The 13922-nt window shown below is 44.9% G+C and overlaps 1 protein-coding gene across 3 annotated transcripts in view; it reads left to right on the forward strand.

The window, feature by feature from the left end:
- The window catches only part of CDK5RAP2 (CDK5 regulatory subunit associated protein 2), a 67122-nt gene extending 57484 nt beyond the window's left edge, over nucleotides 1–9638 (forward strand). For 2 of the 3 annotated variants that reach the window (XM_089534887.1, XM_089534888.1), the window contains exons 33-39: nucleotides 377–625; nucleotides 2793–2873; nucleotides 3534–3775; nucleotides 5143–5277; nucleotides 5895–6033; nucleotides 8785–8831; nucleotides 9533–9638. In XM_089534887.1, coding sequence (XP_089391013.1) covers nucleotides 377–625; nucleotides 2793–2873; nucleotides 3534–3775; nucleotides 5143–5277; nucleotides 5895–6033; nucleotides 8785–8831; nucleotides 9533–9592 — 953 coding nt within the window. In that variant the 3' untranslated portion in view covers nucleotides 9593–9638. The remainder of the gene's footprint in view (nucleotides 1–376; nucleotides 626–2792; nucleotides 2874–3533; nucleotides 3776–5142; nucleotides 5278–5894; nucleotides 6034–8784; nucleotides 8832–9532) is intronic. The other variant, XM_089534890.1, reaches the window with a different exon arrangement.
- The last annotated feature ends 4284 nt before the right edge of the window (nucleotides 9639–13922 follow it).

A 13922-nucleotide genomic window follows, 5' to 3' on the forward strand; every position in this document is an offset into this window, starting at 1 on the left:
ACCTACTGTCATATAATTTACCATATTCCTTTCTTTCCTTTCCAAGCCGTGTTTCCAAATGTATAAATCTTCTTTTCATTCCCATCTCTTAATATACATAATTTTGCCTTGGGTATGCAACATTAGTTTTTATGGACAAAGTGAAAAATAATTTTTTGGCTCTTATTAAATCTTTGGAGAGTAAAAGCAATTAAAGCTCAGAGGCTTGTTTTTTCCCCCCACTTCCCTCCCTTTCTTTCCTTTAATCATTCTCTACCTACTGTTTGTCGTTTGCTCTCAGTATCTGACTCGAAAGCACTCATTCAGCATTTTGATAATGGCTGTTTTAATTGTTCGCAATGGTGATTAAAAAGAGAAAAATCCTAACCCTCCTCAGATAGCAGCCGCGACAGAGCTGACGAATGCCGGAAAGACCAAAACCACCCGCTTGACTTGCACGATCTCTTGACCGAAATACAGAATTTGAGAGCACAGCTTGAAATAAGCATCAAGGCAAACAAGATATTGCACGACAAACTGGAAGAGCAGTTTTCAAGCGGGAAGAGGGCGATCGGCAGTTTGGGGTCAACCGTGAATATCAGCTACCTTTTCAAGCAGGAATCACAGCATTACGCCGGAATAAACGGTACGGAGCACTGAATGGTCAGACTCACACATCTGGCGGTTCAAAGAGGACTACAGTTTTGGAGACCAGGGTTCGATTCCCTCCTTGGCCATGAAACCCACTGGGTGACCTTGGCCAAGTCACACTCTTTCAGCATCAGAGGGAGGCAAAGGCAAACCTCGTCTGAACAAATATTGCCAGGAAAATACCATGCTAGGTTTGCCTTGAGGTCACCATAAGTTGGAAATGGCTTGAAGGCACACAACAATAAATGGGTAGTGGAGGCACCAATGAAAACAAAAGCAACGTAAGTTTTCTCACATCCCTTCTGGCAAAAGCTAGCCTGCCTGGGGTGCATGTGGCGTAGAGGGCTGGGATTTCTAAAAGAATTGGTGAAGAGCCATAAGTTGGAAACAATTTGAAGGCATGCAACAACAACAGTTAGTTTTCACATTCACTTTGTGGGTTTCCATGGCTGAGTGGGGTTTTGAACCCTGATTTCCAGAGTTGTAGTCCAGCATCCAAGCCACTATGTCACACTGGCACACTGTCTCATATATATGGGTGCGTATAGAGATAGAGATATCAGCAATTGTATGGGATGGATTAGAAACCCAGTACAGGAGTGGAATGTCTTCAGTTGTAATGGAGATGGTGGAACACTTTGAATGGGATATTGCTGAATGCTCAAAAGCTCTGAAAAGGGAGAAAATGTTGGGGAGTTCAATAGGAATAAACCACACAAAAGCCCAAATGACTTTGCGGGGGGCAATTTTTGCAAAGACTCCAGGGGTGAGGATTTGTCTAGCACTAATCTACACTGGGCAATTCAGCATTTCAAATTTGGGATGTTATTCTGAACCCAGGACCAGACTTGGGCATGAAATGTTAAGCCAGGGTGGGTGCTGGAGGTCCATTTCTGGCACCTTTTTATCCTTAAGGGGTTGGACTGGCAGAGCCAGAAGCAACTGGAAGGGATGCTTTGGGTGGCTGGAAGTCACTTGGTCCCTTTTAAATGTGTTTCATGCTGCTTCTGGCAGCTGGGTGCGGAAGAGCGTTGAAAGGCCAAACTAGTCCACCTGGAGTCTATTTTTGGCTGGAAGAAGAGGTTTGTGGGTTACTCTTCTTATCAGTGGGGAAGACTTGTTGTCTGAGCATCACTCACTGGGTGTGATGGCAGAAATCTTAGGTTAAATTTCTGCCCAACTTTGCTTAGCTAAATAGTTTGTTGGATGCACCAGTGCTCGCTACAGGCGGCTGCACTTCGCTCAGGAGCGATCAATATGTGCTTAAGATGGTCTGTGAATAAATCAGTGGAATAAATTCAGTGCCCTAGAGGACTACATTGCCCCCCTCTCTTATTATTTGCATCGCTCTTAAATGGAGGCCTCCAGCTCCAGCAGTTGAAAGCCAGAAGGAGGGAGGCAGACGTGTCGCATGCCAGGCAGATCTAACATCCCAGAGCATTGTAATGCTCCAGAACAGTGAGTGGCTCTTAGCGCAAAACACTGGAGGAGAAATAGACAATTCGGTTGGGTTAAACTTGTACTTTTGACCTTGTTGAGTAAAGCTGAAGCAAACACAGACAGATTGCATTGGGCTATTATGTGCCAAGAAGCAAGAGCTGTGAAGTTTGGCCTTTGTTGCAAATTTGGGGGTGTACGGTGAAGGTTGCTTTTCCTTTGCAATAAGAAATGGGTAATTTGCATCACTGAAAAACAGATCCCCCCCTCTTTTTTGCTTGTGAAAGTTTGTTTGAATTTTTCTAAGGTTGGCTTGTACTTATTTCTGCATTGCATTATTACACTTCAGGATTGGAACAGTTCGCATGTTTTGCTGAAAGACTGTTTTGACAATTGATTTGTTGTCCTTTGAAATTATGATAATTGGGTTTTATGCGCTGCTGTTGGTTGCTTTCAGCGAGGGGCGGATGTGGAGGCAGGCTGCAAGTCAATAAGATGATGAAAATAAAGAAGAAAAAAAGCCTCTTTGGCATTACTAGGTTAACCCACCAAGTGACTGGCTGCCATTTTGCAAAATCCCTGTGATGAATTCCACAGGCCTTTAAGGCTTCCCCTGCGTAAGCCTTAAAGGCATGATCCAATTACAGTTACATGCATATATAAGTGTAAGAGGCATTCCAGAGACAATCTTCCCACTGTATCCCTCTGCTTTTTTAACTACGTAGAATTGAAGTTTCCCACGGCAGACAGCAATGTCCTTGAATTGCAGCAGAGGTATGGAGGCTCCAAAGCAACCTTCAAAGCAGGTAGGACAAAAAACACTGAGTTTAGGAACTTTGTTTTGGAGCAGGGGTGGACAACATACATCCCATGAACTACATGCAACCCTCCCATTTATTTTTTTCTTTTGGGTGGGGCTGCTTTTTGGACAATTTCTTTCCCCAAACAGACCAAAAGCTGCCAAAACCACCTGAAAATGCAGATGTTCACTGCCTCTAATCCTGAAGGCATAGGATTTGCACACTTTCAAGTCATTTCTGGTTTCTGGCAACTCTGAGGCTAACCTCCCTTGGGATTTTCTTGGGAAGATTTGTTCAGAAGGGGTTTTGTCCTTGCCTTCCTTTGAGGCTGAGACATAGGTCTTGCCCAAGATCACCCGGAGGTTTCCGTGGCCCAGTAGCAGTTTGAACCCTGGTCTCCCCAGGCTCCCAAGCCAACTCACAAACCACTACAGCATGGTGGCTGTCAAATGTAAAGTAGCATATAATATAAGATTTCTTTTTGGGAACCAGACACAAAGATCAAGCAGCCTTGCTTAGAGTCATGAGAGAGTACTGAAGATATATGGGAGGACTAGGTACATACAGAGGAGCCAAAAGGGTGATCTGAGAAATGGGATGATGCTCTTATGTAAATGCTGCTTAGATTTGTGGAAGGTGACTAGACGTTCTGCTCTTATGCCTCAGATGCAGAGCTTACTCTGGGTGGCTTGGATGGCTCCGCTCATTGCAGCCTGTCGGCTGGCAAGTCCCGTGACCCTTCCTCCTTTCCCCGTCACTGCTTCTGGGCGGACAAAAACGGCCGCCACGTCCTCGGCTTGGTTGAAGATTACAACTCATTACGGAAGCTGGTCTCGGAAGGGCGGAAGCTATTGTTGGAACTGGAACTCCCTCTGAAAGAAGCCTCTCTCCAGGAGCCGGAAATGACGGTAAAGGACGTAGTCGCGAGCATGAATTGTCCAAATCATTCCTTGTCAGAGGGGCAGCAGGGAAAGCGTCATTTAAAAAAATTGATTGATCAAAATAAACAGCATCCAGAAGCAGAGGAGTGTTGGTGAACTTAGGAAAAACTCCCTGGAGTGTCAGAAGTCTCTGCAAGTCTCCTGACTTTGGGTCAGACGTCTGAGCATCAGCAGTCTCCATCCAAGACACATTGTGGGCTACAGCATCACTTCTTGTTGTGTGCCTTCAAGTAATTATGGTGTCCCGAAGGTAAATCTGTCATGGGGGTTCTCTTGGCATGATTTGTCCAGAATAGGTTTTGCCATGACTTTCTTTTGAAGATGAGAGAGCATGACTTGCATAAGGTCCCCCAGCGGGTTTCCGTGGAAAATAAAATCTTGGTTTCCAGAGTCCTTGTGCAACACTCAAAACACTATGCCAGCAGTCCTCCAAATGTGCAAAAATGCCACAAACCAAAACAATAACAATCCTCCTTCCCACCTAGAAGGGGCCCAAAGCAATTCATGCTCTCTCAGCCTCACTGGAAGACCATGGCAAACCCCCTCTGAACAAATCTTGTCAAGAAAACCCATACTAGAGTCATCATAACCTGGAGTCAGCTTGAAGACACATAACAGCAAGGTACATGATAGTAACATAACTGTTTCAGTTTCCATTCTGCACCTTTTTGGGGAAGAACAGGACACTTATATTGGCATTAAAAACTGGCATCCCCTCCACCCGCCCTGCCCACATCCATCCTCAATTTCCCCTCATTCTCATTCCCTCTCTTTTGCGGCCTCCCCATTCTTCATGTTGGCAGCTGCTTCCATTTGTTTCCTCATCTGTCTGCAGAAGAAAACATTTTGCCTTGGCCTCTGATAGTTAGCTTGCCATTAAACGGCGCAGTTTTAAAGGGCCTGCTAAGGGAGAAACATCTATATTGCCTAAATTAATGTCGGGAGTCATTTGACTTTCAAATCGCACGCCACAAAATGCAAATCGGCAAAGGGAAAAGTCTTTGCTGAGTGGCCTGGCTAGTGCAGTGAATGCAACCCGTTATTAATTGCTATTATTGATTAGGCTTGGTCCCGATTCCTCCCCGCCATCGCCCGCCCCTGTGCTTGAATAATACATAATTCAGCTGCCTTTTAAACCCAACAAATTAAGTTTGCCAGACACACAATATACTCACACATCAACCTGGAGTTCAGATTCGTCGCAAATGGGATTTATGCCATCAATTAAAGCTTACTTTTTAAAATAGCCTTTTATGGATAAAATAACCAAACTTGTTTTCTCTTAACTCATGTTGTTGTCTTCTAAAACCCTGCCATGTTTGATTCCGTACCAGGCATCCCTGGGCAGGATTCCCACCGCCTTCTGCGCAATCCGGCATAATTTGGATGAAGCTGCCTGCCTCTTGAAGCTCCTCTGGAGAGTCTCCTTGCCAATGAAGGTTGTCCACAATGCCGCTTATTCACTTCAGGTACATTCAGGGGGAAAGGGTGCCTCTGTAGTAACATCCAATGAGTCGAAGATGGCTGGGAAGAAGTTAAAGCCTTTGCTGTAAGCCAAAAGGCCAGAGTCAGATGAGTTAACCATTTTGGACTGCCCAATCCTTCCTACACAGAGAGAATAGACTGCATCTCCCTGCCCTTGTTGGACTCTCCCCTGGCAGGGCAGTTAAAGTGGTGTCAAACTGGATTAGTTCTGCAGTGTGTTTTGGCTCTCAAGAGAGTAGACCCCATTGAATGAATGGCATTTGTATAAGTGTTGACTCAGCCATCCCTCAGTTGTGGATTTCTTCTAGTTGGGAACTGACCGACTGGATTCAAGCCAACATTTTACTGAATGGATGCTGTGTTGTCTCTATTGCTGTGTTTTGAAATTTAATTACATTTTGGTATTTCAAGTGCTTTGTCTTTACCACCTACAACTCCTTTTCCTCCTTTTGGCCATTGTAAGCTGTTCTGAATCCTGTTTCGGGTGGAAGGCACGATATAAATCCAATATGAAATTCACAGCAATTTCTGGGTGCCCACAGCGGTGGTTTGATTGTTGGCAACTCATCCGAGTAAACGGATTCTCCTCCTTGTGCCGCAGGATGAAGCCATGCGAGCTGAGTTACACAGACTCCGTCGGAAACTGGCCGAGCAGGAAAAGAAGCTGCACAGCACCGTCAAACGCTTGCACTCCACCAACCAACTGAAAGAAAACATGGAGAGAATTATCATCGATCAGCGTGAGTGAGCTTCACCTCTTTCTCCCTCTCTCTCTCTTTCTCTCTTTCCCCCATTTTGTTCTCCAGAGGTACATTTCTGCAGCTGGCAGCTCTGTGACTCTCTGGCACCACTGCAGAAATGGATTGGCATTTTTTAGTCTGTGTGCCAGGCCTAGATCTGCAAGACCTAACCTAAAGCCTTTCCTTTATATCCTTAGTTTAGACCCACAGTTCCATCTTTCACAACATTTCCATTTATCGTTCCTCTAGCTCAGTGATTTTGGAACTGTCTGATGTGGGGACCAGCTGGGTTTCTTTCCATTGACCCTAAGAAATTGGTGCTGATTTGAAGGCACATCATAACAAGAACATTATCCCATGATATGAGGATAAGGAGCAGGCTCCTACTTCCAATAATGGATCCATCCAGTCCTACATCTTGTTCCCAGCACTGGTAAATCATACAATATGGGAACCTTCCTCCCTTCTTTCAAGAGGACAGTGAAGGCAATAGATTGTCCAGGTTCACTGTTTTCAGTTAGCTGCCCACCCCAAGTTCAGGATTGGCAGAGCTGTAACATTTCCTCCTAGGTGGGAGGACAGGGAGTATATGCATGGCAGGGCAGGGAGGAAGAATTGCCATAGAAGTATGATGGAGAATTCCTCTCCCCTTTCCCTTTTGGAAAGGGAAACAGTACCTTAGTCTTTTCTTGGTTAGGAGGAGATGTTCGCTTCTTGACTAAAGTCTATGCTAGCTCAGTGAGCTGGTCCAGTGTGCAATTACATGCTAAAGCATAATTAATCCAGCCCTGAAAATGCCAGATTAACTCCCTTTCTTCGCCCCTCACTTTCTCCGGAAGATGCAGGAAATGGACCTGCGTAAATGTCACAAGTTGCTCACGCCGCCAGATGAAGCAGGACGGTGCTTTTGATTTCAATTATGAGATCACAGGCCCTCGCAAGTATACATTTTTTAAAGGTTAACATGCATCCTTTTTATCCCTCCCCCCACATTGCTGCCGGCTCATCGTTTAGAGCGACTGCTTCTCCACTGACAAATGGCACCAAAACTGTGTCGCTGGTTAGCTCTGTCCTTGCAAAGCTTTTTTGCAAAGATAATTTCGTACTGCCTTTCCTAAAGTTCTAGGTTTTTCACTTGCAAAAAGATTGGCTCTTTTCCCTAGTTAGGGAATTCCTCAGCTGGCTTGTTCAGCCATAGGAACTCCTCACATTGTTCACCATCCATATAACCTAGAATAAGTCATCTATATGGCAAGTACACACCCAAGTGACTATAGATTCTGAGGGACCCTTTCACAGCACTCAGTTATAGCACTTCGATTCCACTTTAATTGCCACGTTTCCATCCTATGGAATTATGGGATTTGCACCTTGCGGAGGGGCATTTTGAATTCTTGTGCCTCTAACCAAACTACAAGTCCCAGCATTCAAGAAGATGCAGCCGTGGCAGTTAAAGTGGAACCATTGCACCATAATCGTGTAGTGTGAAAAGACCCCTGGGATTTGCAGTTTAGGGTACTTTGAATTCTCAGCCAGAGAGTTCTAGTGCCTCACCAAACTACAAACCCCAGGATTTCAAAGGATGCAGTTAAAGCAGAACCATAGCACTGCAGTTGCATAGTGTGAATGGACCCTTAGACTGAAGGACCCTGGCAATGGCCATCCTATGGCCATGTCTCACATTTCCCCCCTTACTTCCCAGTCTTCCTTTCTCTGCTAAGCGTTTTCTGGAGGTTTCACTCAAATGTAGAATTAAACTAATAAACAGAAGATAATCCCTTCTGTGTTAACTCTGAATATTTCTGTCGGCTGGTGGTGAGGAAATAGTAGAAGACAATGGATGTATCAACAGTGGCATTTATTAGCTGAGTGCACTCACCTACGCAAGACGCCCCCGACGTAATTTGCTCTAAAATCGCTTTTGATTATGGGGATTACAGATGTCACTACCTTTAAGCTTTTAGAGCTACTTTGTTGGTGGGGAGGCAGAAATGGAAGTGCAGATCACAAAGCGTCACAGACACCTTGGCACAAAGCACAGGAGCACCACCAGGGAGAACCCTGCTAACAAGATCCTGTATAAGGTTGGCAGAGTCAAACTCCATCTTACATTAATGGAGGCTCTTCTGGTCATGGAGATGCTGGTGGTGGGAGTCTGTCCAGACACTCTTGCGTGATGGGCAAATAGTGGGGTGGAGTTCTGTCTGGCAAAGCTTTAGGATCTGCCAGATCCAGCTGGGATGTCAACCTTGATCTTCCCTTGCCATCGCTGCACAGCTCTGCAAAAACTGTCTCATAGTGTACCAACAGGGTTCCAGGCACAGTTTTAAACTCACTTATATGAGAGGAAGGATGCATCTACACTGTAGAAATAATGCAGTTTGGCACCGCTTTAACGGCCATGGCTCCGTCCTACAGAATCCTGGGATTTGTAGTTTAGTGAGGCACCTGCACTCTTTGGCAGAGAAGGCTAAAGACCTTGTGAAATGACAAACCCCAGGATTGCTTAGGATGGAGCTACAACAAGTAAAGTGCATTATTTTGTACAGTATAGATGCATCTTGCTGGATTTAATGGGCCTTCACATCCAAGGACCGCACATTGAATATGCAACATAGAAAACAGAGCACAGTCTCCCCAGGTTGAGGATGAGGCTGATCTTATAATAAGCCTCTGCCACAGGTGAGAGCCCATTGAAAAGAAGAGCTCCTGCGTGCCGGCTCAACCGCCCTCCGTATTTTCTCTTTGCAGTGGCTTTAACTCACGATGTTTTAAAGAAGGCACGCGGCAACTTGGAAGTAAGTAAAAATCACCCTGTCCATTAATTAGCCCTAGTTAGCTGGCTCCCTTTTCCTCCTGCCTGTTCCCTGTTCATTTATATGAGCCACATAAAATGCCTTGCTAATAATATACTTGTGTGTGCTTCACAACCTGTAGCTCAGCCTCCCACCCGCTTGAACGTGCCATACCTTTTGTTTAATGTTGGCGCTGCATGTTCTGGTCGGATCTAATGGTCCAGCTTTAATTTTTATAGGTTGTGATGAACCACATGTCCTTTGGTAGGGCAAGAAGGAAGCAGAGGTCCCTTCCAAACTCAGTTCAGCTTCTCTCTCGCCTCCAGATTATGATTGCTTGTACTTAAAGTGTACTCTTCCACTGAGCACTAGTGTTTCCCATCAGTAGCTGAAGGATGGGCAACTCTGGCGTGGGTCATTTTTGTCCCCCGTGGTATTGGTTTTGATTTTATCCCCATTTTTCATTTACTTAAAAATATTCATAGAGACTCATGAGGTATGAATAAGACCAAATTTGGGGCTCCATTTGCCCAGCTTGGGGAACTTGAAGGTATTTTATTTTTTGGCAGATCTTTAGGAGGCCACAAAACGAGGGTTAGGAGCTTCCCTTTCTCCCGTGCCAACCTTGGTTGAAAGTCCACCAATGCCAGTCTTTAGTGGTTGGGGTCATTCCTGTTAACGTCCGATGTTGCTTTCTTCTCTAGCTCCAGCCAGCTGAAAACACACCATCGGCCTTCAGCCTCAGCAAGACGAGAGTCCTGTGAAGGCCACATCTCCCCCCACAATAAAGGCCTTTTTCTTTCCTGCTGAGCCCAAGCGGTCGACTGGTTCTTTCCTCCCAAAGCCTTAAAAATGTCTTGCCTTTTCAGACCAGTTGTGTCCAAAGAGCTTCTTGGGCTCAAGAGCATTCCAGAAGGGTTGGGTAACAACTCCTATCACCCCCAGCTGGCATCAGCCACTCTTTGGGATGATGAGAGCTGGAGTCCCAACACACATTTAAAGGAAGGTTGTGGTATAATGTTGTTTGGAGAAGTAGGGAAGCAGGAAAAGAGCCTTAGAAATTGGACTGGGAGGATTGTTACTATGTCAGATACAACTCCCATGCAGGATCTCAGCTTTTCCTTGGGCTTCTCCTTGACCCAAACCAACCTATGACCTCCTTGGATTGCATTGTTCCCTCTTTGGTTTTGTTTCTGTAAAAACAAAGTGGCCAGAAGGTTTCGTTTGTTTGCTTGTTTGTTCAGTTGATCGGGTATTTATTTGCGGTACAACTTTTATTAATGTTAAAAGTCCAGAGCTCAGGAAAAATTACTTGCTTGGACTGCAGCTCCCAGATTCCCCTTGAAAGTGCTGCTGGCAGGGGGATTCTGATATTTGTAGTCCATGAAAGAAACCTGCCCAATCCCCAGAAATCACAAAATGGATAAAAAAAGGGAGAAGAGGGGAAAAAACCCCACCATCAGTGCTACAAGATGGAAGCAAAGGTTGGGTGGAAGCAATTTCATTTAGGCGCCTGGCGCCTGGTTGAGGTTGTTTTGGAAATGTAGCAAACGTTGAATAATAATATATGTTTTAAGAGTGTTGTGATTATTTGCTCCAAAGGTTTATCCGCCATCTCCCCGCTGCGGCACGCAAGTTTCTAATCCAGGTCATCGCAGCAATCTGATAGCGGGCTTGGGAGACATTAAATTGAATCAAAATGTTGAATTATTTTATTCTTTTTTGCGAGACAGCTGCCAGCTCTTTTTCCCCTCCTTCTCTCCATCTATGCATTCCTCCCGTTGCTGAAGCTGTCGTCTCTTTTTCCTACTGAGCAGTATTTAAACTCGAAAGCTTTTAAATCTTCCAGGAATGAGTCGGGTCAGTGTGCCCTTGACTGGCCCAACAGGAAGGCTGTTGAATTGGAGACTCCAAAAGGGATGCTGCTTTTGGGGGAGCTTCCCTTAATGTTCCCTTGTGTGGTTCGCACAGCTTTGTGTGCACTGCAGCAATGCTGATTCTCCATTTAAGCAAATAAGGGTGTGTATGTGTGTGTGTCTTACCTCTGGCCCTCTTGGGTCAGACAGTAAAGTCTGGGCTTAGTGGAGATGAAAATTATCACTCTCTGATAAGATCTCCTTTCTTTTTTTATGGTCTAGAGCAGAGGTGGGCATAGTGTGGCCCATGTGCCACAGTCAGCCCTTAGACCCATACTTTGTGGCCCCTGAAGAACTGTACCCAAAGCCTCTGACCCTCCCCCAGTATGATTTTGGATTAGTTTTCTTTTAGCTTTGTGAGCCACGAAGGGGTTTTGCCTCCAGATCACATCGAACCGCTGTCCCAATGCATGAAAGCATGAAATTACATTCATTTTCATGCATTTCAAACATTCCAGGACCCTTCATTATCTCCCCAATGCTTCCTTTTTTTCCTCTGCAGCCCTTCTCAAAATGGTGATAGGAAGTGACGAGAAGTCACTTCTTGATGCAATTTTGTGAGGGGCTGTAGAAGAAACACATTTGAACGTGCTGTCGGGGGAATGTGGCCCTTTGGGAGGTGGAATTGGCCCCTAGCTCCCACAGAGTTGACCATGCCTGGTCTAGAGCCTGATCTTAGCTTGCTCTGGAAAGGAAAGTATGTGCAATTATTAAGACAGAAGGGCCTTCTCAGTGGTAGCTTCCCCTAAAATGGATGCTATACCCAGGAAACACATTCCACTGGAAACATTAAATGCAATTGCTGTAAAACATTCCTTCTTAATTGTTCCTTCTAGGATGGAAGTGGCAGTGATTTGTTGGATTGCAACTCCCAGAAGCTTCTGGAGGTACAGCCAGTGGTGGGGAATGCTGGGAGTTCCAGTCCAACAACATCTAGAGGGCCACACAATTCCCGAACCTCATCTAGAAACACTTTAGAAAACTGACGGCCACTTGTTTTTACTGGGCCAATACAAAAGGTTTACTGACTACAACCCTCCTGTTTTAATTTTGTTGATAGTTTTGCTATTCTGGAGAGAATGTTTTGGATAAGGGCAGGGATGCGGTGGCTTAGTGGTTAAGGCACCAATTCTGACGATCAAAAAATCGGAAGGTTGGCAATTCGAGGTCCAAGTGCCACATGATGGGCTGAGCTCCTGTCATTAGTCCTAGCTTCTGCCAACCTAGCAGTTCTAAAGCATGGAAAAGTGCAAGTAGATAAATAGGGACCACTTTGGTGGAAAGGTAACAGCGTTCGGTCGCCACATGACCATGGAGTTGTCTTTGGACAACGCTGGCTCTTTGGCTTAGTAACGGAGATGCGCACCACTCCCTATAGTTGGTTACAACTAGACATTCATGTCAAGGGAAAACCTTTACCTTTAAGAACGGTCTAAAACAGAGGCAGACAACAATCCCTATCAGCCAAGTACTGGCTGTAGGGATGAAATGTCCACCTCTCTCCCATACATTTCCCCATGCTGAACTACATGTTACTCACCATTCAACAGAGTTGATCCAACAAGTTTACTGCAGTTGAAGTTACCAGTAGTATTTAGGCCTGAAAAGGCAGGTGCCCCTTAGAGCCAAATTGAATAAGTACCCATATTAAGCACCACAGCTGTCTCTAAGCACAGCAGATGTCTTCCTACCACCCAAAGGAGCATCCAACAGAATCGGAGGCTTAGCTTTCCACGCTTTCCTGTGTATCAGGCTGGTTGTGTGGGTTGTATCTCAGACTTTCTGTTTCCCTCCCAGCTTTCTTGTTGAGTTCTGACTCCTTAAGTCATTCTTCACGGGGTTGAAAGTATACGGTACATCGGTGGTTGTGGAAGTGAGGGAAACCCACAACTGGTTGGTATGTCTCCTTTGAATGTTCAATGTGAGAGATCATGTTCATGGAAAGCGGCCTGGAGCAAAGTGGCGTTAGGCATAGGATGTGACTTGACTGTGCTGAGAGACTGTTTGTTTCTGATCCAAATGGTTGTTTCAATAAATGGATCTCTTAATTTAAAAGAAACAACGAAACAGTATCTGTGTTGTTTTGTCTACAATCTTTTATTTGAATTTGATATTCTCCACCTAACCTTTGCTAGATGGCATCTTCACTTCGCTGCATTTGATTTTTGAATGTCAAACTCCTTACCATAGACCCATACTATCATGCTCAAATATCTGTGTCCTTAAATTTCCAGTTTCACAACAATGTCGGCCAATCGTAATGGGAACTACGTGTTGATAGTGTTGGAGACTTGTAGAACTTATCAGGAAGTAGTCATTTTGCATGCGCCAACATTGCGTTATGTGTTCTCCTTGGCACAGGAGGCAATTGCTCCAGATGGAATAAGCACATCTCTCTAGATGTTGGGAATGCGACACCAGTCATCCTTCGGCCTCAGCTATTTATTTATTTAGAGCATTTATTTTGTAGTCTGATATCATTTCTCCCCATCCCTGCATTCAGTGCATGAAACAGCTAACTCTCTTCATCCGTGGGTGACCCTCGCAAATTTTATTTCCGTTCCCGCAACCAACGCTGCAGAAAAGAGTACAGAAAACCCACCATCTGGGTCTTTGCACATGAAGCCAAAGGGCATTTATTTTTTGAAAAATAGAAAAATAGCAAATTGAAGTTTAATTTTAGATGTAAGCTAATCAAAGGGAAAAAGTTGTTGGTGCCGCACTCTGAATTCCTCGCACATTGTCTTCCCATCTTGTGAGAAACGTCAAGTTAATTTTACTAAGTAGCTAAATTGCAGATACTCAGAGGTAATCAAAAACGATGCAAATTTCCGACTTTCAGAAGTAATCACACTCCTGGTTTGGGGGGGAATATATATATATATATATATATATATATATATGAAGGAGGAGGTGGTACACAACACCTGAAAGAAACAGCTGCATCACTATATATAGCGCACTAATCTCGTGTGGTCTTTCTGCATCCTTCGTTTGCACCATCTGTATTTTCCTTCCAAGCCGTGGCGATTTTGGGCGACTCGGCTGCATTTGCCATCCGTGTCCTTTTCCTGACGTCCTTCCGAAACGGACGGCCTTGCCTGGGGAAAAGAGCAAAGCCGGTGTGCACCTGCAATTGGGTCAGCTAGAGGAAATGCTCTGTTCTCTTGAGCTTATA

The sequence above is a fragment of the Sceloporus occidentalis genome, unplaced genomic scaffold (assembly GCF_023333645.1).
Source record: "Sceloporus occidentalis isolate IW3139 unplaced genomic scaffold, rSceOcc1.0.p SCAF_8, whole genome shotgun sequence".
Taxonomy (NCBI): domain Eukaryota; kingdom Metazoa; phylum Chordata; class Lepidosauria; order Squamata; family Phrynosomatidae; genus Sceloporus; species Sceloporus occidentalis.